Source organism: Sus scrofa, chromosome 2 (genome assembly GCF_054392235.1).
Source record: "Sus scrofa isolate SSC_HxYL_T2T_F1_AM1 chromosome 2, Sscrofa_HxYL_maternal_Yorkshire_Landrace_v2.0, whole genome shotgun sequence".
Taxonomy (NCBI): Eukaryota; Metazoa; Chordata; class Mammalia; order Artiodactyla; family Suidae; genus Sus; species Sus scrofa.
Window position 1 is genome coordinate 13,194,463 of NC_139384.1, and position 23,107 is coordinate 13,217,569.

At 48.0% G+C, this 23,107-nt stretch overlaps 2 protein-coding genes across 3 annotated transcripts; both read left to right on the forward strand.

Moving 5' to 3' along the window:
* Positions 1-938: 938 nt before the first annotated feature.
* On the forward strand, positions 939-16,006 carry LOC100513068 (olfactory receptor 5P55-like). 2 transcript variants are annotated; one of them, XM_085010050.1, is made up of 3 exons: positions 939-1,368; positions 2,612-3,224; positions 13,148-16,006. In XM_085010050.1, exon 3 carries the CDS (start codon positions 13,167-13,169, stop codon positions 14,127-14,129), a length of 963 nt encoding a protein of 320 aa, XP_084866176.1. In that variant the 5' UTR covers positions 939-1,368; positions 2,612-3,224; positions 13,148-13,166; the 3' UTR covers positions 14,130-16,006. The 2 variants fall into 2 exon arrangements, with proteins under 2 accessions (XP_084866176.1, XP_084866175.1); XM_085010049.1 differs by having other exon boundaries at positions 958-1,351.
* A 376-nt stretch (positions 16,007-16,382) lies between these two features.
* On the forward strand, positions 16,383-21,238 carry LOC100513644 (olfactory receptor 5J3-like). Its single transcript, XM_085010051.1, has 2 exons — positions 16,383-16,475; positions 19,711-21,238. The coding sequence occupies exons 1-2, from the start codon at positions 16,405-16,407 to the stop codon at positions 20,690-20,692; spliced, it is 1,053 nt and encodes a 350-aa protein (XP_084866177.1). The 5' UTR covers positions 16,383-16,404; the 3' UTR covers positions 20,693-21,238.
* Positions 21,239-23,107: the final 1,869 nt, after the last annotated feature.

Consider the following 23,107-nt stretch of genomic DNA (forward strand, 5'->3'; position numbering starts at 1 on the left):
GGTCTTGGCGGAAATGGCAGCCCTAAAAAAATAAAAGCCAAGTCAGGAGTTCCTGTTGTGGTGCAGCCTAAAGGAATCTGACTAGTATCCCTGAGGATCCGGGTTCAATCCCTGGCCTTGCTTAGTGGGTCAGGGATCCGGCACTGCCGTGATCTGTGGTGTAGGTTACAGATGCAGCTTGGATCTGGTGTTGCTGCAGCTGTGGTGTAGGCCAGCAGTTATAGCTCCAACTGGACTCCTAGACTGGGAACTTCCATATGCTGCAAGTGCAGCCCTAAAAAGCAAAAAAAAAAAAAAAAAAAAAAAAATCAGTAACAGAAATAGAGGGAGAAGCAAGAGGAAAGAGATAAATTTAGACAACCATTCAAGCAGGGCGAAAAAACCACATACCTGAATCCTGTGTTACACAGTGTGTGGGTATGGGTGTGGGGGTGTGGCATGTGCAGGTGTGTGGGTGTGTGAGTGTGTGTGGGTGTGGGTGTATGGGCACACGCTCGCCTCCATCTCTCACCCGTCGCTCTCCCGCTCTCTTTCTCTGCCACATCAGTTTTCCTACTGACATGTGGTCATGAGAACATTGAGTTGAAGATAAACAAAGGTGTCAGAGGACAGAAGGTGCCTGGAGCCAACAGGTGTCCCATCAGAAAAACACAAGAGCAAGTAAGCCTTGCCTGTAGCTCTGGGTACCCAGTGACTCGCTCAGCAATCATGCCTTTCATCTCCATGTCTTGGGCAGTGATCAAGTGGGACCCAAAATGGGCATCACCCAACAGTGCCAATTTAAGACCTCATGAATATTCAGTGTTTTGTGAAACTGCCTCATTGCTTCATAAATATGTACTGCTTCTTGGTCCTTTCATGCCTGCCTATAAATATTCATCACACGCATTCTCTCCTTCCTTTCTTGGAAGCTCCTTGGCACTCCTCTTACTTTCTCCTACCTCCTGGGGTAGAATTATTCTGAAAAGATGCAAACAGGCACTGCATGTCCCTGTGACAGAGGTCCCTCTCTCCCTGTGTTCCACCTGAGCCTCCAGACAGAGAAAGTAAGGAGCTGTCACATCGCAGGGCCACTTGGGCATGACTCAGATACCTGTAGCCAAATAGAAAGAAACAGGAACTGAAGGCAGAGAAATTCACAGGGAGAAAGAGGTGGAATATCACAGGTGACAGGAGACAGATGAGGAAGAGCAGCTGGGAGAAAAAAAAAGGCTGGCCACCTGGGAAAGCACCCAAGCCTGTGATAACGACAGGCCTAAGTTGGGAGAAGCAGTCAGGATTGCTGGATCACTGCAGGAAGTGCCGGTCACGAAGAAGGAAGTGTGAACAAGGTGCCCTGAAGCTGTCAGAGGTGGGTCTGCGCCAGAGGTGGGTGAAAAATGAAAAGACGGGTAAGCAGAGAGCACCAAGGGTGACGGGTACTTTGAGGGCTAGGCTGCAGATGCCTATTTAGGAACCAGGAACAGACTCTAGGTCCAGTGACAAACCGGATCCCAATTCCGCTGGGGACACAGTTCTGGAGGAAAAAGAGTAGAGATCCTGTTATCAGAATCTGCTGTTAATGAGCAGGGCAGGAATCAAGGACAGAGAGGCTGTGGCACAGAGTATGATGCTGAATATGCTTATGCCTCTCCTGAAAAACATTTTGGAGTATTTCTCTAAACTAGACCAGTAATGGAGCTCCCTTTGTGGCTTGGCAGTAACGAATCTGACGAGGATCCATGAGGACACGGGTTCTTCAATCCCTGGCCTTGCTCAGTGGGTTAAGGATCCAGCATTGCCATGAGCTATGGTGTAGGTCACAGACGAGGCTCAGATCTGGTGTTGCTGTGGCTGTGGTATAGGCTGGCAGCTACAGCTCCGATTTGACCCCTAGCCTGGGAACTTCCATATACCTCCGGTATGGCCCTAAAAAGACAAAAATTAAAAAATAAAATAAATAAACTAGACCAGTAATGTCAAGTAATTCCAGGATGACTGAACTCTGAGAGGCTGGGAGCTGTGGAAGGAGCAAAGATCAAAGGCTAGAAGAGCCTGGCTTTGGTCCTGACTCTACCAACTTATCAGCTATGCTTTGGACGGGTCATGTCACTTCCTTGAGCCTGTTTTCTCTTCCATAATATAGGAACAACAATGTTGGCTGATCAGACCTCAGAGGATTTGTATAAAGACAAAACGAAGTAAAATTCATGAAAGCTATTGCTAAATGTTAGATGCTATTCTTTTTTGTTTGGGGCGGGGCACCCCTATGACATGTAGTAGTTTCTGGGCCAGGAATCCAACCAGAGCCACAGCAGCAACAATGCCTAATCCTTAACCTGCTGAGCCACCAGAGAATTCTTCTATTATTCTCTCTCTTTCTCTATTTTTTTTCTCCTTTTTACACCCTCACCTATGGCAATTGGAAGTTCCTGACTAAGGGTCAAATCGGAGCTGTCGCCGCCAACCTACGCCACAGCCACAGCAACTCAAGATCCGAGTCTCATCTGCAACCTATGCCACAGCTTGCAGCAACACCAGATCCTTAACCCACTGAGCTAGGCCAGGGATCAAACCCGCATCCACAGAGACATTGTGTTCTTAACTCCTTTTCTATTATTCTTATTACCAGTGATTTGCTGTGCAATCAGGAAAAAAAAAGTTAGTGAGCCTTATTGGTCTCAGGCTTGTCAGATGAGAAAGGGGAAGAAGATCACCCACTGCTTCTCTGCTGTTAATGACAGAAGAAAAAATAATTGCCTCAAGCCCCTAGGAGAATGATAATCATGCGAAGGCTCTATGATGGGTTTCTGCGCAATGTCCCCTCTTGGGACTCTCACGCTCATTAAACTTAAGGCAGAGGCCCTCCCTCAGGGGAGCGACTTGGTAAACCAAGACAGTCAAGCCTGTGCCAGGAGCCCCAGAGGTGCCCAGATCCCATGAACCAACAGGAGCTCCATCTCAGGGCATCGTTCTCTACGTGTCCTGGACCACCCATCACCGGCTTCCTGCTCTGCCCCTGGGACAACCGAAAACCAGGCAATGCTCACAGGTCTCTGCAGAAAAGCCAGATAAGAGCTCGGCCAGAAGGCGTCCAAGGAAGGAGAGACACAGAGGCCCACCAGCACTGAAAGCGCCCACATCTGGAGCTGGTCAGAGGCAGCCAATGCCACGGGGAGGGAAAGGCACTGCCAGGGGTCCCCGGGAGCTGGACTCAGCAGGCGTTGGTAGCTGCTCCTCCACAGGTGAGTGTGCTCACAGATGATCCCACCTCTTCTCCTGCTCCCTTTCTCTCCACTTAAATGCAAGCCCCCCCTTAGAATCAATCGCAAGCCCTGAATGCACATCATCCTCGGTTGACAGTAAGGTGAGCTTCCAGTGAACCTAGTGTAAGTTAAAAATATCATTAAACCAGAAGTACATTTAGGAGAGCTCCCCTTGTGGCTCAGCAGTAAGGAACCCGACTAGTATCTCTAAGCATGGGGGTTCAATACCTGGCCTCGCTCAGGAGGTTAGGGATCCAGCGTTGCCTGTGATCTGTGTTGTAGGTCTCAGACAAGGCTCGGATCCTGCATTGCCATAGCTGTGGCGCAGGCCGGCAGCTACAGCTCCAATTCAACCCTAGCTCAGGAACGTCCATATGCTGCTGGTGAGGCCCTAGAAAGACAAAAAATAAATAAATAAATAAATAAAAAGAAAAAAAGTGCATTTAGGGAGTTCCCTTGTGGTGCAGTGGGTAAGGATCTGGTGTTGTCACTGCAGCTGCCTGGGTCACTGTTGTGGGACAGATTTGATCCCTGGCCTGGGAATGTCCACATGCTTCAGGTGCAGCCAAAAAAAATAAAAATAAATGCATTTAATATACTCAACCTACTGAACATCTTAGCTTGGCCCAGCCTACTTTACATGTGCTCAGACCTCTCGCATCAGCCTACAATTGGGCAAATGCATCTAACAACAAACCTTATTTTATAATAAAGTGTCGAGTATCTCATGTAACGTACTGAATATTGTACTGAAAGTGAAAAATAGAATGGCTGTCTAGGTGCAAAATGGTTGCAAGTTCATCAGCTGTGATTGGTGCCATTGCCCAGAATCACAAAAATGTATCTTACAGCATCTTGCTAGCCCAGGAAAGATCAAAATTCAAAACTCAAAGTACAGTTTTCTAGTGAATGCTTTTGCACCACCGTCACGTTCAAAAATCTTAAGTCGAACCATCATCGTAAGTCAGGGACCGTCTATATTTACTCTCTGCCAAACAATACAACAAGTGGTTTAAATGCTTCATCTCATTTAATCCTCACAGCAGCCCTAGGGATAGGTACTGTTAAGTCCCACTTGGCCGAAGACAAAACCGAGTGAGGTTCAATCACTTGTCCAGGGTCACCAAGTTAGTAAGGACTGGCACTGGGATTCAAGTCTAGAGCTGGTCTCTACCAAGGCCCATGCTCTCAAGTGCTAGGCAATAACACTTCCCAGAAACAAGCCACCAGCCCCAGGCTCCAGCGGTGGCTTGAATAAACCCTTTGGAAAGGCAATGACAGGTTCACCTATTTGATGGTGCGTTTGCAATTGTAGGGGGTGGGGATGCAGAAAGAATGGTGTAGAATTTCTCCTCCCCCAGCCCTTCCAGGACCCTTAGGTGTCTGCTTTTACTCTGTGGACCAGTGTTCTCGGTGCCAGACATTCCGAATCTGCCTGTCCTCCTGGGTTCCAGGCCTCTGGATCAGTACGTTGACCTCTGACCTTCCATCAGGGAGCAGCACCTAGCCTTGATTTTTAAGTTCAAAACTTTTTTCCCGTTCACTTATAGTAAAAATGCATTAAGGAGTTCCTAACATGATGCTGTGAGTTAAGAATCTGACTGCAGCAGCTCAAGCCACTGCGGAGCTGCCGGTTCAATCCCTAGCCCTGCGCAGTGGGTTAAACGAGCCGGTGCTGCCGGTGCTGTGGCTTGGATTCAATTCCTGGCCTGGAGAAGTTCCATATGTCATGCGTACAGCCATCATTTTTTTTTTTTTTTGTCTTTTGTTGTTGTTGTTGCTATTTCTTGGGCCGCTCCCGCGGCATATGGAGGTTCCCAGGCCAGGGGTTGAATCGGAGCTGTAGCCGCCAGCCTACTCCAGAGCCTCAGCAACGCAGGATCCGAGCCACGTCTGCAACCTACACCACAGCTCACGGCAACGCCGGATCGTTAACCCACTGAGCAAGGGCAGGGACCGAACCCGCAACCTCATGGTTCCTAGTCGGATTCGTTAACCACTGCGCCACGACGGGAACTCCCATCATTTTTTTTTTTAATGTATTTAAAAAAAGAAAAACTGGAATTCCCGTTGTGGCTCAGAGGGTTAAGAACCTGACTAGTATCCATGAGGATGCAGGTTCGATCCCTGGCCTCACTCAGTGAGTTATAAGATCTGGCATAGGTCGCAGATGCAGCTAAGATCTGGCGTTGCTGCGGCCTGCCTGGGAACTTCCACATCCTGTGGGTGTGGCCCTAAAAAAGACACCAAAAAAGAGGAGGGACTTTCATAAAATATACTTTGGGGAAAAAATGGGCAGCACTTTTTTAATGGCTGGCTGGAAAGATCTTTCAGGATTTATTGTTAAAGGAGAAAAAACAATGTGCAAAACAATGTGTATAGTTTGCTACCATTTGTTTGGTTTTTTTTTTTTTTTTTTTTTTTTTTTTTTGGTGGTGTCCACAGCTTGGGGAAATTCCCAGGCCAGGGATCAAACCCACGCCAAAGCCACTGCAGTGACAATGCTGGATCCTTAACCCACTGCACTACAAGAGAACTCCCCCATTTGCATCTTTTGAAAGAGAAGGGAGATTACATGTACACGTATTGCTCATATAAGCAATAACTAACCATGGACAAATACAGAAGAAGCGGGCTGCGTCTGAGGAAGACAGGTGAGTGGCTGGGGAATCAGAACGGGGAGGAGGGGGCACTTATTTTCACTGTAGTCCCCTCTGAATTTTGTACCATAGACACGGATCTCCATTCAAAACTGAAAACAGAAAGGAAAATTGAAAGATAATTCCATTGTTCTTCTTTCTATACCTCCATCCACCCAAAACATCCATGAACTGGATTCACTCAACATTTTCAAGTTCTCTCTTCATGAGTTCCCAGCAGAGATAGTTCTTGGATCAGGGAGCAGAGTAGCACTCCCTTGAGTCATTGCTAGGGAAACACTTTTTCTTCTTTTATGTTTTTTTTTTTCATTTTTATTTTTCTTTTTAGGGCCACACCCATGGCATGTGGAGGTTCCCAGGCTAGGGGTCAAATCAGAGCTTGCACCTGCCGGCCTACACCACAGCCGCAGCAACGTGGGATCCTGGCCATGTCTGCGACATACACCACAACTCATAGCAACACCAGATCTTTAACCCGCTGAGCGAGGCCAGGGATTGAACCCCAAGTCCTCATAGCTACTTGTCAGGTTCATTAATCACTGAGCCAAGATATGAACTCCTGCAGGAGAAACTTTGAAAGCTGTGACTCAGAGTCTGGATCCTGTGGGGTCCTGATTTCCCTTGTGGAATCCAACAGATCTGCCCCTGAGGACAAGAATTGCCCGTCTGAGTCCTCTGCAGGTAGAAGAAATTTTGCACACCTGGGTCACCTTTGGAGGCTGGGTAAACGGTGAGAGTCTAGGGTCCTTCTCTTTTGGGCACCCCGCAGCATATGGAAATTCCTGGGCCAGGGATCAGATCCAAACTTCCATTGCAACCTGCAGCAATGCTAGATCCTTTAACCCACTATGCCAGGCCAGGGATCAAACCCGCATCCCAGTGTTCAAGAGACCTGGCTGCTGATCCTGTTTTACCACAGCAGGAACTCCTAAAGTCCTTCTATAAATGGATCGCTGAGCTAGAACCTGTGACAGAAAACTTCAGGTGGGAGAAAAATCACTCCTCTTAAAAGGTGTTCTTGGAGTTTCCTTTGTGGCTCAGCAGGTTAAGAACCAGACTAGTATCCATGAGGATGAGGGTTTGATCCCTGGCCTTACTCAGTGGGTTAAAAAACTGACACTGCCTAGAGTTCCTGTCATGGCACAGTGGTTAACGAATCTGACTAGGAACCATGAGGTTGCAGGTTCGATCCCTGGCCTTGCTCAGTGGGTTAAGGATCCAGTGTTGCCATGAGCTGTGGTGTAGGCCGCAGACGCAGCTTGAATCCCACGTTGCTGTGGCTCCGGTGTAGGCTGGCAGCTGCAGCTCCGATTAGACCCCTAGCCTGGGAACCTCCATAGGCCTAGGAGGGGGCCCTAGAAAAGGCAAAAAGACAAAAAAAAAAAAAAAAACCTGGCATTGCCGACAGCTGCAGCATAGGTCTCAGATGCAGCTCAGATCCAGCGTTGCTGTGGCTGTGGCATAGACCAGCAGCTGCAGCTCTGATTCAACCCCTAGTCCCAGAACTTCCATGTGCCACAGGTACAACCCTAATAAGAAAAAAAGAAAAAAAACAAAAAACCTTCTTGTAAGGGCTTCATACTATGCCTAGGACATGTTCTATTCTGGTTTAGACATCTGACCGAGGCTGGCTGAATGATTGGGGTTTACTCTTCTTCTCTGGTTAACCTCTGTTATCTCTTTCTCCTTAAATAATTTCCCTGGCTTGTGTTATTTACTTTCTTTCCTGAGGCTGTGATCTTTATCCAAGGAAGAGGGGATTTTGCCAATTGCTTTCCATGTGGTCACCCCCAGGTTCAAATATCACTTCATCCATTTGGGACCTCAGGCAGCTTGCTCACCTCTCTAATGAGGTCAGGATGGAGGGGAGCATCTAGCCTAGAGAATAGCGCAGAGCAGAGGTTCAACAAATATTACCTCCATCCTAATATTTCTTCCTCCCTCCACAGCCACCCAGGATTATCATGAGCACCTCATTCTTTCCAAAGTACCTCTGTCCTCACCATCTCTGAATCCCCAAAGTCTTTGCCCTTTGCAGATGAGCACACAGGACTCAGCTTTCTCCAAGTGACTTGTCAGTGTCACATCACCGTAAGTGGGAGAGCTGGAACCATACCCATGTCTGGCAGCTCCTGGGAGAACTCCCTGAACCCCACTTCTCAGAGAATTAAGGTTCTTGATCCTGTGGCTCCTTCCTGTTTCTCCCCCTCAGTATATTCAAATCCACAGGAGTCTGAGCTCCCAAAACATGCTGTGTTGGAAGCGATTTATTTTAATTTTTTTAATTTTAATTTTATTTTATTTTTGCTTTTTAGGGCCGCACCCGCAGCATATGGGAGTTCTCAGGCTAGGGGTAGAATCAGAGCTGTAGCCACCGGCCTAACCACAGCCACAGCAATATCAGATCCGAGCCACATCTGTGACCTACACCACAGCTCATGGCAAAGCCGGATCCTTAACCCAGTGAGCGAGGCCAGGGATAGAACCTGCAACCTCATGGTTCCTAGTCGGATTTGTTTCCTCTGCGCCACGATGGGAACTTCTAGAAGCGTTTTGGTTTTTTTTTTTTTTTTTTTTTGGGGGGGTTTTTTTTTTTTTTTTGTCTTTTTTTTTTTTGTCTTTTGTTGTCTTTTGTTGTTGTTGTTGTTGCTATTTCTTGGGCCGCTCCCGCGGCATATGGAGGTTCCCAGGCTGGGGTTGAATCGGAGCTGTAGCCCCCGGCCTACGCCAGAGCCACAGCAACGCAGGATCCGAGCCGCGTCTGCAACCTACACCACAGCTCACAGCAACGCCGGATCGTTAACCCACTGAGCAAGGGCAGGGACCGAACCCGCAACCTCATGGTTCCTAGTCGGATTCGTTAACCACTGCGCCACGACAGGAACTCCCTGTTTTTTTTTTTTAATGTCCAGATCTTTTGTGCTTGGAAAGGGTTATCTAAATCCATTAGTTAATTGCTTATAATATCTTATGATGTAAATTTAGAACTGGGTTTTTCTTAGGCCATTAAATGAAATTTCCAGATATAATAAATTTAATTATGTATCTAGTAATGTTTGTTAAAATTTAAAACAATCACACTTGATCTTTGGTTAATGTTTCCTTTGCTCCAAAACCTAAAACATCAAATTCCCCCAAAAAATTTATGTGCTTTTTACAATCAAATTCTCTTAAACAATTCAAAGTAAGGTCAGACAAAGACACACATAAAACTATAGAAGCAAATTCGCCTACACATTTAAACACTGTTTATATACATGATTAATTAAATGCTCCTAAACTTTTTAAACTATAATCACAAATTGAATGTACCAGATTTCCTAAGCCCTTCAGATGCCTTCCTAAGCATTTAAACAACTCCCGAAAATTACTAGATCAAAATGTTTATTCTTGATAAATCAAATGCTCTTCCGTATTTTAGCACAGTTGAATCAAACATAGATTTAGTTAATTCAATTTAGCTAGTCATCCTCTGTATTTCCAGTCAAATTAAGCAGACACTCTTAATAGTTTCAAGCACCTTAAAGAGTATGCATGTGCAATATGTGTATATTCAAGTATGTATCCAAACTCATATTCAGTGGTATGATTTTTCAAAAACTTGTCGTCTTATAAATAGCTCTTACTCAAAATTATTAATGTAGGGTGCAAAGCATACACCCATCTTCTGAGGCTGTCACAGCAACTGGGGTTACAAATTTAGGATTTTTCGAGATTCAAGATGAGGGTTGTGTATTCAGTGATTTAGACCAAAACTTCACGACTTGGGTCTTCCTCCCCAGAGGATTCAGCCCATCTTGCATGTTAACCAGCTCAACCCCTCCTACAGTCAGGTTCTGCTACTGTAACAACAAGGTACTCCAGACCCCAGCTTCCAGCCCATATCCAGTTTCACAACCCAGTGCAACATCCTTCAATTCTACTTTTTTTTTTTTTTTTTTTTAAGGCCACACCTTCAGCATGTGGAAGTTCCCAGGCTAGGGGTCGAATCAGAGCTTGCACCTGCCGGCCTACACCACAGCCACAACACCACCAGATCCAAGCTATATCTGCAACCTATGCTGCAGCTTGCAGCAACACCAGATCCTTAACCAACCGAGCAAGGCCAGGGATCAAATCTGCATCCTCATGGATATTAGTTGGATTCTTAACCCTCTGAACCACAACAGGACCTTCTCAATTCTACTCTTACCTAATTTTTCTAATATTTTATTTTTAAAAATTTTAGACTTACAAAGGAGTTATAAACATAGTACAGAGAGTTCCTGTCTGCCCCTCATCCATTTTTCTCTACATGACCATGGTACCAGTATCAAAAATAAAAAATTAAAATTGGCACAATATTGGAATTCCAACTGTGGTATGATAGGATTGGCAGCATCTCTGCAACACCAGGACAGTTTCAATCCCCAGCATAGTGAATTAAAGGATCTGGTGTCACTGCAGCTACAGCGTTGGCCACAGCTGATTTGATCTCTGGTCTGGGAACTCCATATGCCACAGGGAGGCCAAAAAATAAAAATGAAATAAAATTAAATTGGCACAATACTGTCAACTACAGGTTTTATTTAGATTTCATAAGTTTTTCCACCAATGTCATTTTTTGTTGTCCCACAGCCTCTAACCCAGGTATCAAATTGTATTGAGTTGCTAAATTTTCTTAGTCTTCTCCAATCTATCATTCCTTGTCTTTTTTTTTTTTTTTTTTGCTGTTGAGATTTTTGAGGAGTACTGGTCAAGTATTTTGTAGAATGTCTCCTGATTTTGGTTTGTCTGATGTTTTCTCGTGATTAGGTTGACGTTACACCAATTCTTTTTTTTTTTTTTTCTTGCTTTTTATGGCCACACTAGTGGCATATAGAAGTTCCCAGGCTAGGGGTTGAATTGGAGCTACAGCTGCTGGCCTATGCCACAACTGCAGCAACACCAGATCCTTAACCCACTGAGCAAGGGCAGGGATCGAACCTGCAACCTCATGGATACCAGTCAGATTCATTAACCATTGAGCCACAACAGGAACTCCCACCCAATTCTTATCATAAATATTCTCCAATGTTCAAGACCTGATTTGGGTAAGTGGAATTCCAAACTCACCCTTCTGGGTAGTAACTATCCTCTTTTGCTTTGATGAGACTCTATCTTCCTTTCAGGTTTCATTAATCCCCTTTCAACTACTATTTACTGTGGGCCAACTACATGCCAGTCACCAGACATGCAGCAGGAAACAGGACTGACAACCATGCCTGACTTCATGGTTTTTATATCTTAATGTCAGGATGGAGATTATGAATGAAATTAATGTTATGTGTTTATAGCAGGTTAGAAGAGAGTCTGTCCTGGGAGGCAAAAAATTGAGCCAAGAAGAGCGACAGTGAGTGCTGGAGTAGCAGAAGGTTTCATGTAAATAGGATGCTTAGGGAGGGGGCCCAAGCAGGTGACATACGAGCCAGAGCTTAAAGGAGTAGAGGGGAGTTCCCATCGTGGCGCAGTGGTTAACGAATCCGACTAGGAACCATGAGGTTGCGGGTTCGGTCCCTGCCCTTGCTCAGTGGGTTAACGATCTGGCGTTGCCGTGAGCTGTGGTGTAGGTTGCAGACGCGGCTCGGATCCTGCGTTGCTGTGGCTCTGGCGTAGGCCGGTGGCTATAGCTCCGATTGGACCCCTAGCCTGGGAACCTCCATATGCCGCGGGAGCGGCCCAAGAAATAGCAACAACAACAACAATAACAACAACAACAAAAAAAAAAAAGACAAAAAAAAAAAAAAAGGAGTAGAGGGATGGAGTCATAGGGCGGCTAATTAGAGCAAGTGTGTTCCTAAGGGGGAGGCCCATTAGCACAGAGTCCTGGGTCACGCCTGGCCTGTCCTAAGCAGAGCAAGGAGACACTGGTAGCTAGAGCAGCATAAGTGAGAAGAGGAGGAAAAGAGGACAGAGAGGCAAAGAGAGTTGTAGAGTGGTGGCCAACATAGCAGAGTGGACTTTGAGGGCCATCGTGAGGGTTCTGACTTTCATGTGTCAACAGAATCACCCTGGCTGCTTCTCAAACAAGACATCAGGTAAGAGCAGCTGCAATAACCCAAGCAGGATAGGATGGTGCCTGGCAAAGAAAGGGTGGGAAGTCAGTATACATTTTGAAGGTAGAACCAATATGATTCACTGAGGGAATTGATGAGGAGATGGAGAGGGGGGGGGAATGTGGTCCAAAATAGCTAGACGATTTGGGCCAAAACAACTGAAAGGATTGAGTTGCCATTACCTGAGTGAGACAGACTCTCTTATCTAATTGATCAATTTACAGGCATTCATTGACATAAGACATTGTGATAGATATCAGAGCACAAATTATTGAGGGATTCAGGAACTCTTCCTCCAACTAGGAGTGAGAAAATCCAATAGGAAATGGGTGGGCATTTTTAAAAATTTTCTAATTATAGTTGATTTATAATATTCTGTTAATTACTGCAGTACAGCAAAGTGACCCAGCCATACACATATATATACATTCTTTTTCTCACATTATCCCCCATCATGTTCCATCACATTTTCAGTGTTAAAGTACCGTGCTCTTGATTCAAACGAAGGAGTGTCTGTGATGTTCAGGGGAAGGAGGAAGGGGCAGACCTCTAACCTGGGCTTGAAGAGACTCGAGGACATTCCAAGACGAAAATATAGAATTCAGAAAAATGTAGGCATTTGTAAGGACATAGAATTTTGTAGAATTGGTCAGAACTGCAAGAGGATAAGCAGAGAGCAGGGTAGCACAGAGGTGTTTCACAGAGGATATTTGGCAGGTTAAAGAACTTAGACGTTTCAGAGCTCCCCTTGTGGCTCAGTGGTTAATGAATACAACTAGGAACCATGAGGTTGCGGGTTCAATCCCTGGCCTCGCTCAGTGCATTAAGGATCCAGTGCTGCCGTGAGCTGTGGTATAGGTCGCATACAAGGCTCAGATCTGATGTTGCTGCGGCTCTGGTGTAGGCTGATGGCCACAGCTCCCATTGGACCCCTAGCCTGGGTACCTCCATATGCCAAGGGTGTGGCTCTATAAAGACAAAAAAAAGAAAAAGAAAGAATTTAGACCTCTCCCTAAAAGGACAGGGAATGCTTAGCACATAAGCATGAATGTGACACCACGGGATTGATGTGGGGTTTGGGGGGCAGTCTGCCACTCAGAGACCGATGCGACTTTTCCATTGATGCGATGGTGACACCTTGTTTCTCCTCCTCTTCTGCGTTGCCAAGGGTGAAACACACCAGGGGAATGGCCCTGGGACAGAATCACACCACGGTGACCAGGTTCATCCTGCTGGGCCTCACAGACCAGGCACACCAAAAACCACTCCTCTTTGCCCTCTTCCTGCTCGTCTACCTGGTGACTCTGGTGGGCAACCTGGGCTTGATAGATGTGATCCGCACCAGCGCCCCCCTCCACACCCCCATGTACTTCCTCCTGAGCGTGCTTTCCGTCCTTGACGTCTGCAATTCCTCCTCGTTCACCCCCCGACTGCTGGTCAGCCTCCTCGCCACTGACCGGTCCATCTCATTCACGGGCTGTGCGGTCCAGATGGCTCTGCTGACCCTCTTCGGCACAGAAGAATGTCTGCTCCTGTCCGTCATGGCCTACGACCGATTCGTGGCCATCTGCCGCCCTCTCCTCTACCACACCATCATGTCCAAGCACTTGTGTGTCCGGCTGGTGCTGGCCACCTGTGCCGTGGCGACGCTCAATTCGGTGCTGCAGACAGGGAATGTCTTCATCCTGCCCTACTGTGGTCCCAACATCATCGATCACTACATGTGCGACATCCCCCCCCTGCTCCACCTGGCCTGCTCAGACACCGCCACGGCCAATGTCATCTTGCTCGTCCTTTCTGCCTCCGTCACTCTCCCCACGATCTCCGTCATCGTGGTCTCTTATGCCTACATCCTGGGCACAATCTGCAGGATGAGGTCCCTGCAGGCCCAGAGCAAGGCCTTCTCCACCTGCGCCTCCCACCTCACTGCCGTCTCCCTCTTCTACGGCTCCGTGTTCCTTGTCTACGTCCAGCCTGACCCTCAGCGGGCCTCCGCCTACAACAAGATCCTCTCCGTGTTCTACACCATCGTGATCCCCATGCTGAACCCGCTGGTCTACAGCCTGAGGAATAAAGATGTCAAGGCCGCTGTGCAAGCGAGGGGCCTTCGCCTACACACAAGAGGGATGTGTCAGAAAGGTCTCTGGTAGCCCGGAAGACAAAAGCGAAACCTAGAGAACACAGCCAGCACAGGAGCGAGAGAGGCAAGGCACAGCCAGGAGCCGGCCCGAGACCGGTCTGTGCAAGGGAGCCTTGTCCAGTCTCTTGTGACAGGACGTGATGGAAGATAATATGAGAAGAGGACGTGCATAGATGCATGGCTGGGCCACTTTGCTGTTCGGCACAAATCGACCCAACGTGCTACATCAATCACACTCTAACTTTTTGAAATTATAAACAACAACAACAACAACAGAAGAAGAGCCTGTGCAGGATGCCACGTAGGGAACACCACCTTGGTGCTCCCTTGAGTGAACACCACCTGAGAGTGTCCTCCTCAGTGAAGGAAGTCGGAAAGAGAAAGCTTTCTCCCTGGCTGCAGCTAGCACTGCTGCCCCACGTTTCTGGCCCTGCTCAGCTGGTGGACAAAGCCACCTGCACCAGCCACCACACCACCCTCTACAGCATCCCACCACACGTCATTTCTACCGGTCTGAGATCTTTCCATCATTCCTTGAAGCCCAAGTCCTAGACAGGAGCATTCGCCTGTCTGGCAACATAACTCTAGTACGTCTCGTGATATACTGACTACATCCAGCAGGGCTCTCTCACACCCACTTATCTCCCACATCCCCACATCTGTCTTCCAGAGCCCTGAGAGGTGGAAATAGGACCTACTCCGGGAGGAGGGGCTAGGTTCTAGCTTCCTCCTGTCTTTTCTCTTTTTTTTTTTTTTTTTTTTTTTTAGGGCCACACACATGGCATGTGGAGATTCCCAGGGTCGAGACCGAATCAGAGCTGCAGGTGATGGCCTACACCACAGCCACAGCAATGGCGGATCCTTAACCCACTGAGCGAGACCAGGGATCAAACATGCGTCCTCATGGATACTAGTCAGATTTGTTTCCGCTGAGCCACGGCAGGAGCTCCCTGTCTTCCTCCTGTCTTGCGAGTTCTCAAATATAGGAAGGATCATGATCAGCGAATGCCAATGTTCCAACCAGAGCAAGCTTCCCTACAAGGCTCTATAGGGAACGTTGCCCTCTGAATACATGATGTTGAAGAAAGAATCCCTGTGGTGTTTGAGTACGGGAAGGAGATAGGAGTCACATGCCTTTGTGGGAAGCAATGGGGCCCCCTCAACAGAGATCTGCCCTGCAGTTAGCCAGGGACCAGCATGCACAGATGCAACTAGAGAGTGTCCTTCTAAGTGAAGTAAGTCAGAAAGAGAAAGACAAATACCCTATGCTATCGCTGATGTGTGGAATCTAAGAGAGGGCACAAATGAACCTATCTGCAAAACAGAAACCCACTCACAGACATGGAGAGCAGACTTGTGGTTGCCCAGGGGGAGAGGGACGGAGTCGGGTAGACGGGGAGTTTGGGGTTGGTCGATGCAAACTATTACATTTAGGACAATAAGCTCCTACTGTGTAGCCCAGGGAACTATATCCAATCTCTTGGGGTAGAAACTTACGGATGATTATATGAGGAAAAGAATGCATATTTGTAGGACTGGATCACTATGCTATAGAACAGAAATTGATACAAAACCAGAAATCAACTATACTCTAGTAAAAATACAATAAATTTTTTTAAAAAAGATTCTGTAACACCAAAAAAGCAACAATGAGCTGTCATTTCTATATAATTGGCGAATTTAAACAGAAAAACTGAAAGACCAGAATAACTTCTTTCAATCAAATTATGTTTCGGTTTTTTAGACAACGTGCTACTTTTACTGTAATAGAAATCAGTCTTAATAATTTACGTGAAGGGGTGAGGTGGTGGAATTTATCGTGAAACCCAGATGTCAGCTGGGGTTCTGTATCTCTTTGAGATTCAAATAAAATTGGCTCGAAGCCTGCTCCACGTGTGGTAGAGCCCTCACATCCCTGCCAGGCTCCCGGGGGATCCGAGGTAGCAGGAGATGGGCTGTAATGGCTTGTGTTTTTTCTGGGTGCCTCCAACTTGGAGTTCCTCAGTCCAATGAACGGTTCAGCTAATGAATCACCCGGGGAGCTGGGGCGGGGAAGCACGGGGTTAGGAATGGAGATGCTATAAATGGGGAAGAGGGAGAAACAAAGCCCGACCATCCGACCTCCTGATGGGGAGGGAGAAGGCGGGGGAGTCAGGCAGGTGGGATGGAGGCAGCACAGCGGGGCTTGAGCCTGGTGAAGAAGACAAAGAACCAGTCGCATCCCTACCAGACCAAACGCTCACCTGTACCTTCACAGGTATCAGAGTGAAACATTTCCTTCAACAATGAATGCATCCATGGGCGAACCTGTTGAGCAGTGCTTACTGATGCTCCTGGAATCACCTCCTGGCTTTAGGTACAGATTTTAAGTCATGTTTCTTTGCATACTGTATTAGTCAGGCTTCTCCAGAGAAACAGAACCAACAACATATAGATAAATGAGACGTACATAGATAGATAGACAGATAGATAGATAGATAGATAGATAGATAGATAGATAGATAGATAGAGATAGATAGATAGATAGATAGATAGATAGATAGATTGATAGAGAGATAAAGGGAGACATTATAGGAATTCGCTTACACAATTATGGAGGCTGAGAAATCCCACAATCTGCCATCAGCAAGGTGCAAAACCAGGAAAAACAGTACTGTGATTCAGTCTGAATCCAAAGGCCTAAAAACCAAGCACCATGGGTCTAAGTCCTAGAGGAAGTCCAAAGGCCTGAGACTCAAAATCACCAAAGTCTCTGAGCAGAAGCTGGAAGTCCCAGCTCCAGCAAAAGGAGTCAAGTCACGCCTCCTCAGCCTCTTTGTTCTAGTCAGGCCCTCAACGGGCTGCGAGCTGCCCACCCACACTGGTCGGGGGGGCGCTCTTTGTGACGTCTACGCGAGCAAAGGCTAATCTTTTCTGGGGAGATGCCCATCATGGCTCAGCGGCTTATGAACCTCACTAGGATCCATAAGGATGTGGGTTCAATCCCTGGCCTCCCTTGGTGTGTTAAGGATCCTGTGTCGCCTCGAGCTGTGATGTAGGTCTCAGACGCTGCTCGGATCTGGTGTTGCTCTGGCTGTGGCCTAGGCCAGCAGCTGTAGCTCCGATTCCACCCCTAACCCTGGGAACTCCCATATGCCACAGCTGCAGGCTTAAAAAGAAAAAAAGAAAGCTACTCGTTTGTGGAAAGCCCTCATAAACACAGCCAGAAATGTTTCACCAGCTCTCTGGGCATCCTTTTGCCCAGGGAGGTTGACACAGAAAATCAACCATCACCCATACTAAGAATACAGCAGGCTCCAGCTGGTCCCCTCCCCCCACCCCAACACTCTGGCTCAGACTCAGGAGGTTGGGGACGGCAATCTTTGCACAAAAATAAACCATTTGCCGAGTTCCCATTGTGCCTCAGCAGTAGTGAACCCGACTAGTATCCCATAAGGATGCAAGCCCGATCCCTGGCCTCACTCACGGGGTTAAGGATCTGGCATTGCCGTGAGCTGCAGTGTACGTCACAGATGCACCTAGGATCTGGCGTGGCTATGGCCCAAGCTGGAAGCTGCAGCTCGGATTCTAACCCTAGCCTGGGAACTTCCATATGCTGCAGATGCAGCCATAAAAAGAAAAAAACAACAAATACATAAATAAATCAAGACCCAGTCACTGAATTTACAAAGTTGCCAGGAAACAGGCGATGTGAGCAAGATGGGCAGGCTCTCAACTTGAGCCCTGGAAAGAGCGAAGCAGGAAGGAAAACCAGCGACAGCCTTGAGGACCTATGGGCAGGATGGGATCCCTCCGAATTTCTTAGGGGTTCCCTTCACTGCCTTCACGCCCCTCCCCTGTTCTGACTTCTGCAGTCTCAGAGTTGTGCTCCGACATTTGGCCTGAGGGTGGGTCGCCGTCCTGGCAGCCCCTGCACCGAGTTCCCACAGGGGACCTCCTGAGGTTTCACTCAGTGTGACCATCCCAACCCAAGGTTCAATCCAACGCCCGTATGAGCTAAAGGCTCTCGAGCTACCGGAGATCAGGGGCTCCAACTCACTGACTGCCCATCTGCCAGGGGTCTGACAGCTGCCCACAAGTGCAAAAAGGTTCCAAGAACCCACTTCAAGCGGCTGCCTCACTCTTTCTCACGCCCAAGTTATTTTTGCCTTTCAGGGAACCTGAAGATACCGTCCTTAAACAAGAAGCATGGCTTCGAAGGAGCCTGTTAGCCTTTTTTCTAAAAGCCCCAACTTCTCAGCCTTCACTTCCTCAACCCAATATTTGCTTCATGGTAAACCCTGCAGTTTTTTGGGTTTTTTTTCCCCCTTTATGTTTCCTCCTGGGAGTCCAGCCTCTGTGTGACCTGAATCTCAGATGACAAGGTCCCAGCACAACTAAAACCTTGGGCAAGTAGTAAAGCTGTGGGAATTTTCCATGATGTGGGGGGATTGTCTCATGTTTTTGTGCAGGTCACATGTGTGTGTAGATGTGTGTCTGGGACACGCCTGAGGCAAGTACCGAGGGGCACCGGCCCCCCTGCCCTTACGAGGACAGTACTAGAAATGGTGCTTTCGGGAGCTCTGTCGGGGCTCAGCAGAAACAAATCTGACTACTATCCATGAGGACGCAGGTTTGGTTCCTGGCCTCACTCAGTGGGTTAAGGATCCCGTGCTGCTGTGGCTGTGGTGGAGGCCAGCAGCCGTAGCTCTGAGTAGACTCCTAGCCTGGGAACCTCCACGTGCTGCAGGTGCGGCCCTAAAAAGACAAAAAAGAGAAAGAAAGAAATGGTGCTTTCAGGAGTTCCCGTCGTGGCTCAGCAGTAACGAACCTGACAAGTATCCATGAGGACACAGGTTAAATCCATGGCCTCACTCAGTAGGTTAAGGATCCATCATTGACATGAGCTGTGGTGTAGGTCACAGACACAGCTCAGATCCCACATTGTTGTTGCTGTGGTGTAGGCAGGCAGCTGGAGCTCCGATTGGACCCCTAGCCTGGAAACTTCCATATGCCGTGGGTGGGGCCCTTAAAAAAAAAGAAGAAAGCAGAAATGCTGCTTTCCTCAGGTGCAATCCTCTCAGCGAGAGCAAAGGGTGGACACAGGGGGCTCTTGGCCCTTTGCTTTCTGACTCGGTCGGACTGGACCATCACCTAGAACTTCACTTGAAACCCTGCTTTGGACTTCCCGTCATGGCTCAGTGGTTAACGAATACAACTAGGACCCATGAGGTTGCAGGTTCAATCCCTGGCCTCGCTCAGTGCATTAAGGATCCAGTGCTGCCGTGAGCTGTGGTATAGGTCGCATACTAGGCTCAGATCTGATGTTGCTGTGGCTCTGGTGTAGGCTGATGGCCACAGCTCCCATTGGACCCCTAGCCTGGGAACCTCCATATGCCAAGGGTGTGGCTCTATAAAGACAAAAAAAAAGACAAAGAAAGAATTTAGACCTCTCCCTAAAAGGACAGGGAATGCTTAGCACATAAGCATGAATGTGACACCACGGGATTGATGTGGGATTTGCGGGGCAGTCTGCCACTCAGAGACCGATGCGACTTTTCCATTGATGCGATGGTGACACCTTGTTTCTCCTCCTCTTCTGCGTTGCCAAGGGTGAAACACACCAGGGGAATGGCCCTGGGACAGAATCACACCACGGTGACCAGGTTCATCCTGCTGGGCCTCACAGACCAGGCACACCAAAAACCACTCCTCTTTGCCCTCTTCCTGCTCGTCTACCTGGTGACTCTGGTGGGCAACCTGGGCTTGATAGATCTGATCCGCACCAGCGCCCCCCTCCACACCCCCATGTACTTCCTCCTGAGCGTGCTTTCCGTCCTTGACGTCTGCAATTCCTCCTCGTTCACCCCCCGACTGCTGGTCAGCCTCCTCGCCACTGACCGGTCCATCTCCTTCTCGGGCTGTGCGGTCCAGATGGCTCTGCTGAACATCTTCGGCACAGAAGAATGTCTGCTCCTGTCCGTCATGGCCTACGACCGATTCGTGGCCATCTGCCGCCCTCTCCTCTACCACACCATCATGTCCAAGCACTTGTGTGTCCGGCTGGTGCTGGCCACCTGTGCCGTGGCGACGCTCAATTCGGTGCTGCAGACAGGGAATGTCTTCATCCTGCCCTACTGTGGTCCCAACATCATCGATCACTACATGTGCGACATCCCCCCCCTGCTCCACCTGGCCTGCTCAGACACCGCCACGGCCAATGTCATCTTGCTCGTCCTTTCTGCCTCCGTCACTCTCCCCACGATCTCCGTCATCGTGGTCTCTTATGCCTACATCCTGGTCACAATCTGCAGGATGAGGTCCCTGCAGGCCCAGAGCAAGGCCTTCTCCACCTGCGCCTCCCACCTCACTGCCGTCTCCCTCTTCTACGGCTCCGTGTTCCTTGTCTACGTCCAGCCTGACCCTCAGCGGGCCTCCGCCTACAACAAGATCCTCTCCGTGTTCTACACCATCGTGATCCCCATGCTGAACCCGCTGGTCTACAGCCTGAGGAATAAAGATGTCAAGGCCGCTGTGCAAGCGAGGGGCCTTCGCCTACACACAAGAGGGATGTGTCAGAAAGGTCTCTGGTAGCCCGGAAGACAAAAGCGAAACCTAGAGAACCCAGCCAGCACAGGAGCCGAGAGAGGCAAGGCACAGCCAGGAGCCGGCCCGAGAGCGGTCTGTGCAAGGGAGCCATGTCCGGGCTCTTGTGACAGGACGTGATGGAAGATAATATGAGAAGAGGACGTGCATAGATGCATGGCTGGGCCACTTTGCTGTTCGGCACAAATCGACCCAACGTGCTACATCAATCACACTCTAACTTTTTGAAATTATAAACAACAACAACAACAACAAAAGAAGAAGAGCCTGTGCAGGATGCCACGTAGGGAACACCACCTTGGTGCTCCCTTGAGTGAACACCACCTGAGAGTGTCCTCCTCAGTGAAGGAAGTCGGAAAGAGAAAGCTTTCTCCCTGAGCTCTGGTGTAGCTCGCAAAGGCAGCTCGGATACCATGTTGCTGTGGCTCTGGCGTAGGCCGGTGGCTATGGCTCCAATTCAACCCCTAGCCTGGGAACCTCCATATGCCACAGGAGCGGCCCTAGAAAAGGCAAAAAGACAAAAAAAAAAAAAAATCCTGCCTTAACAGTAGCTAACATTTATGACATACCTACCTACACATACATACAAATCACTTTGTTTCCATCATCTCATAAAATTCTACCAACGACCCCCAGGAGGCACAAAGTACTAATAGCCCATTCTCAAGATAATGAAACTGAGTCACAAAAGGGTAAACTAACTTGCCTGAGGTTACACAACTAACAAGCAGCAGTGCTGAGATTGAACCTGAGTCTGGAGTGCCCAACCACTGTGCTATATTGTCCCCACTATTTAGGAAGTAATTCACGGACGCTTAAAGAGTCTCCAAGATGGGCCACTGTTAATTCCTTCCCTCTCTGAACGCACATACCACTCCTCCCAGCAAAGACGGGGGCCCAGCAGAATCTCTTTCCTCTCGCTTTGAACACAGACAAGTCTGGTTGACTAGCATTGCCCAATTTAGCAAATAAAAATACAGATGCCCTGTGAAAAAGGTCTTTCAGAAAAACGATGAGTCATTTTTTAGCATAAATACGTCTCAATATTGTATGGGACATACTTATTCCCCAGATTATTTCTTGTTGATCTGAAATTCAAATTTAACTGGGCACCATGTGTCTTACCTGGCAACTCCACCTGTGACTTGCTTTGACCAATAACACACAGCTGAAGTGACATTGTGCCGGTACAGGTCTAGCTTTAAAGAGGAATGATGATTTTCAGAGTTCCCTTGTAGCTCAGCAGGTTAAGAACCTGATGTTTTAAGGGCTCAATCCCTGCTTCCATCAGTGGATTAAGGATTCAGTGTTGCCACAGGCTTCAGTGTAGATCACAGATGCAGCTTGGAGCTGGCTATGGCTGTGGCGTAGGCTGGCAGCTGCAGTTCCAATTTGACCCCTAGCCCAGGAATTTCCAAATGCCGCAGGTGCAGCCTTAAAAAGAAAAAAAATATATATATTTCGCGTTCTGGGCAGTCACTATATAATTATTGTATGTGTGGTCATAAAAAAATTCAAATTAAAAAAAAAAAAGAGGACTATTGGTTTCCCCTTCCTCCATCTTGGAAGCCCACCCTGAGACCACCATGCTGTGAGGAAGCCCAGCTAGCCACCTGGACAGGCCCCACAGGAAAGCAGTCAGCACCAGACCTTGTGGAAGGCCTGGCCCTTCCAGGAAGGCCCAGCTGCCAGCTGCAAGCAGCTGAGTGAGTGACCTCAGTCTATATTATGTGAAGGAGAAGAGCCACGTACCCCAAGCTCTATCCAAACTCCCAACCCACAGAATTGTGAAACAAATTATTGCATTTTTAAGATACTGCATGTTAGGGAGTTTTCTTCTATCGTAAGAGATCAGCAAAATAACCCCTAATGAATCACCCTTGAATTACTCTGTGTTTGGTCCCCAAACCTCATGGGGTTCTCTGTGGTGGCTCCAGCCCTATGCCCGGGCAACCTTGTCTGGTCTCACTATTGTTTTTCCTTAGGGAAGCCGTGTGTCCTTGAAGTTCAGAGGATGGGATCTGGAGAGAGCCAGACCTAGGACCGGATTCCAGCTCTATTCCAGCAAAGCTGTTTGACCTTGGTCTCTATCTGAAAAATGAGTATGTCAATATTAATTACCTCCTAAGGTGGTTTGTGAGGATTAAAGGAGATTTACTGTCTATAAAGTACTTAGAGTCGTGCCAGGTCCTTAATTAGTGTTCAGTACATATTAGCTGTTGTTATTCTCCATCCTTAACGCTGAATAATTTCTCTGTGTTATTCTATAATGTTATCACCTTTATGCCTTATATCCAGTGGAGAAAGTTTAATGAAGCTACAAATCACAGAACAAACAAGGGTGGCAGGGGCCACAAAGAACCACAGTTCTCGGTGAGAAGAGACCCCTGGGCCTGGGGAAAT

What these genes read in the sequence shown, in the direction of transcription:
- LOC100513068 (XM_085010050.1), top strand. Translation starts at nt 13,167, where the DNA reads ATGGCCCTGGGACAGAATCACACCACGGTGACCAGGTTCATCCTGCTG.
- LOC100513644 (XM_085010051.1), top strand. Translation starts at nt 16,405, where the DNA reads ATGAATGCATCCATGGGCGAACCTGTTGAGCAGTGCTTACTGATGCTC. An exon ending in GAATCACCTCCTGGCTTTAG is followed by an intron (nt 16,476 to 19,710) that starts GTACAGATTTTA and finishes TGCGTTGCCAAG; the next exon opens with GGTGAAACACACCAGGGGAA.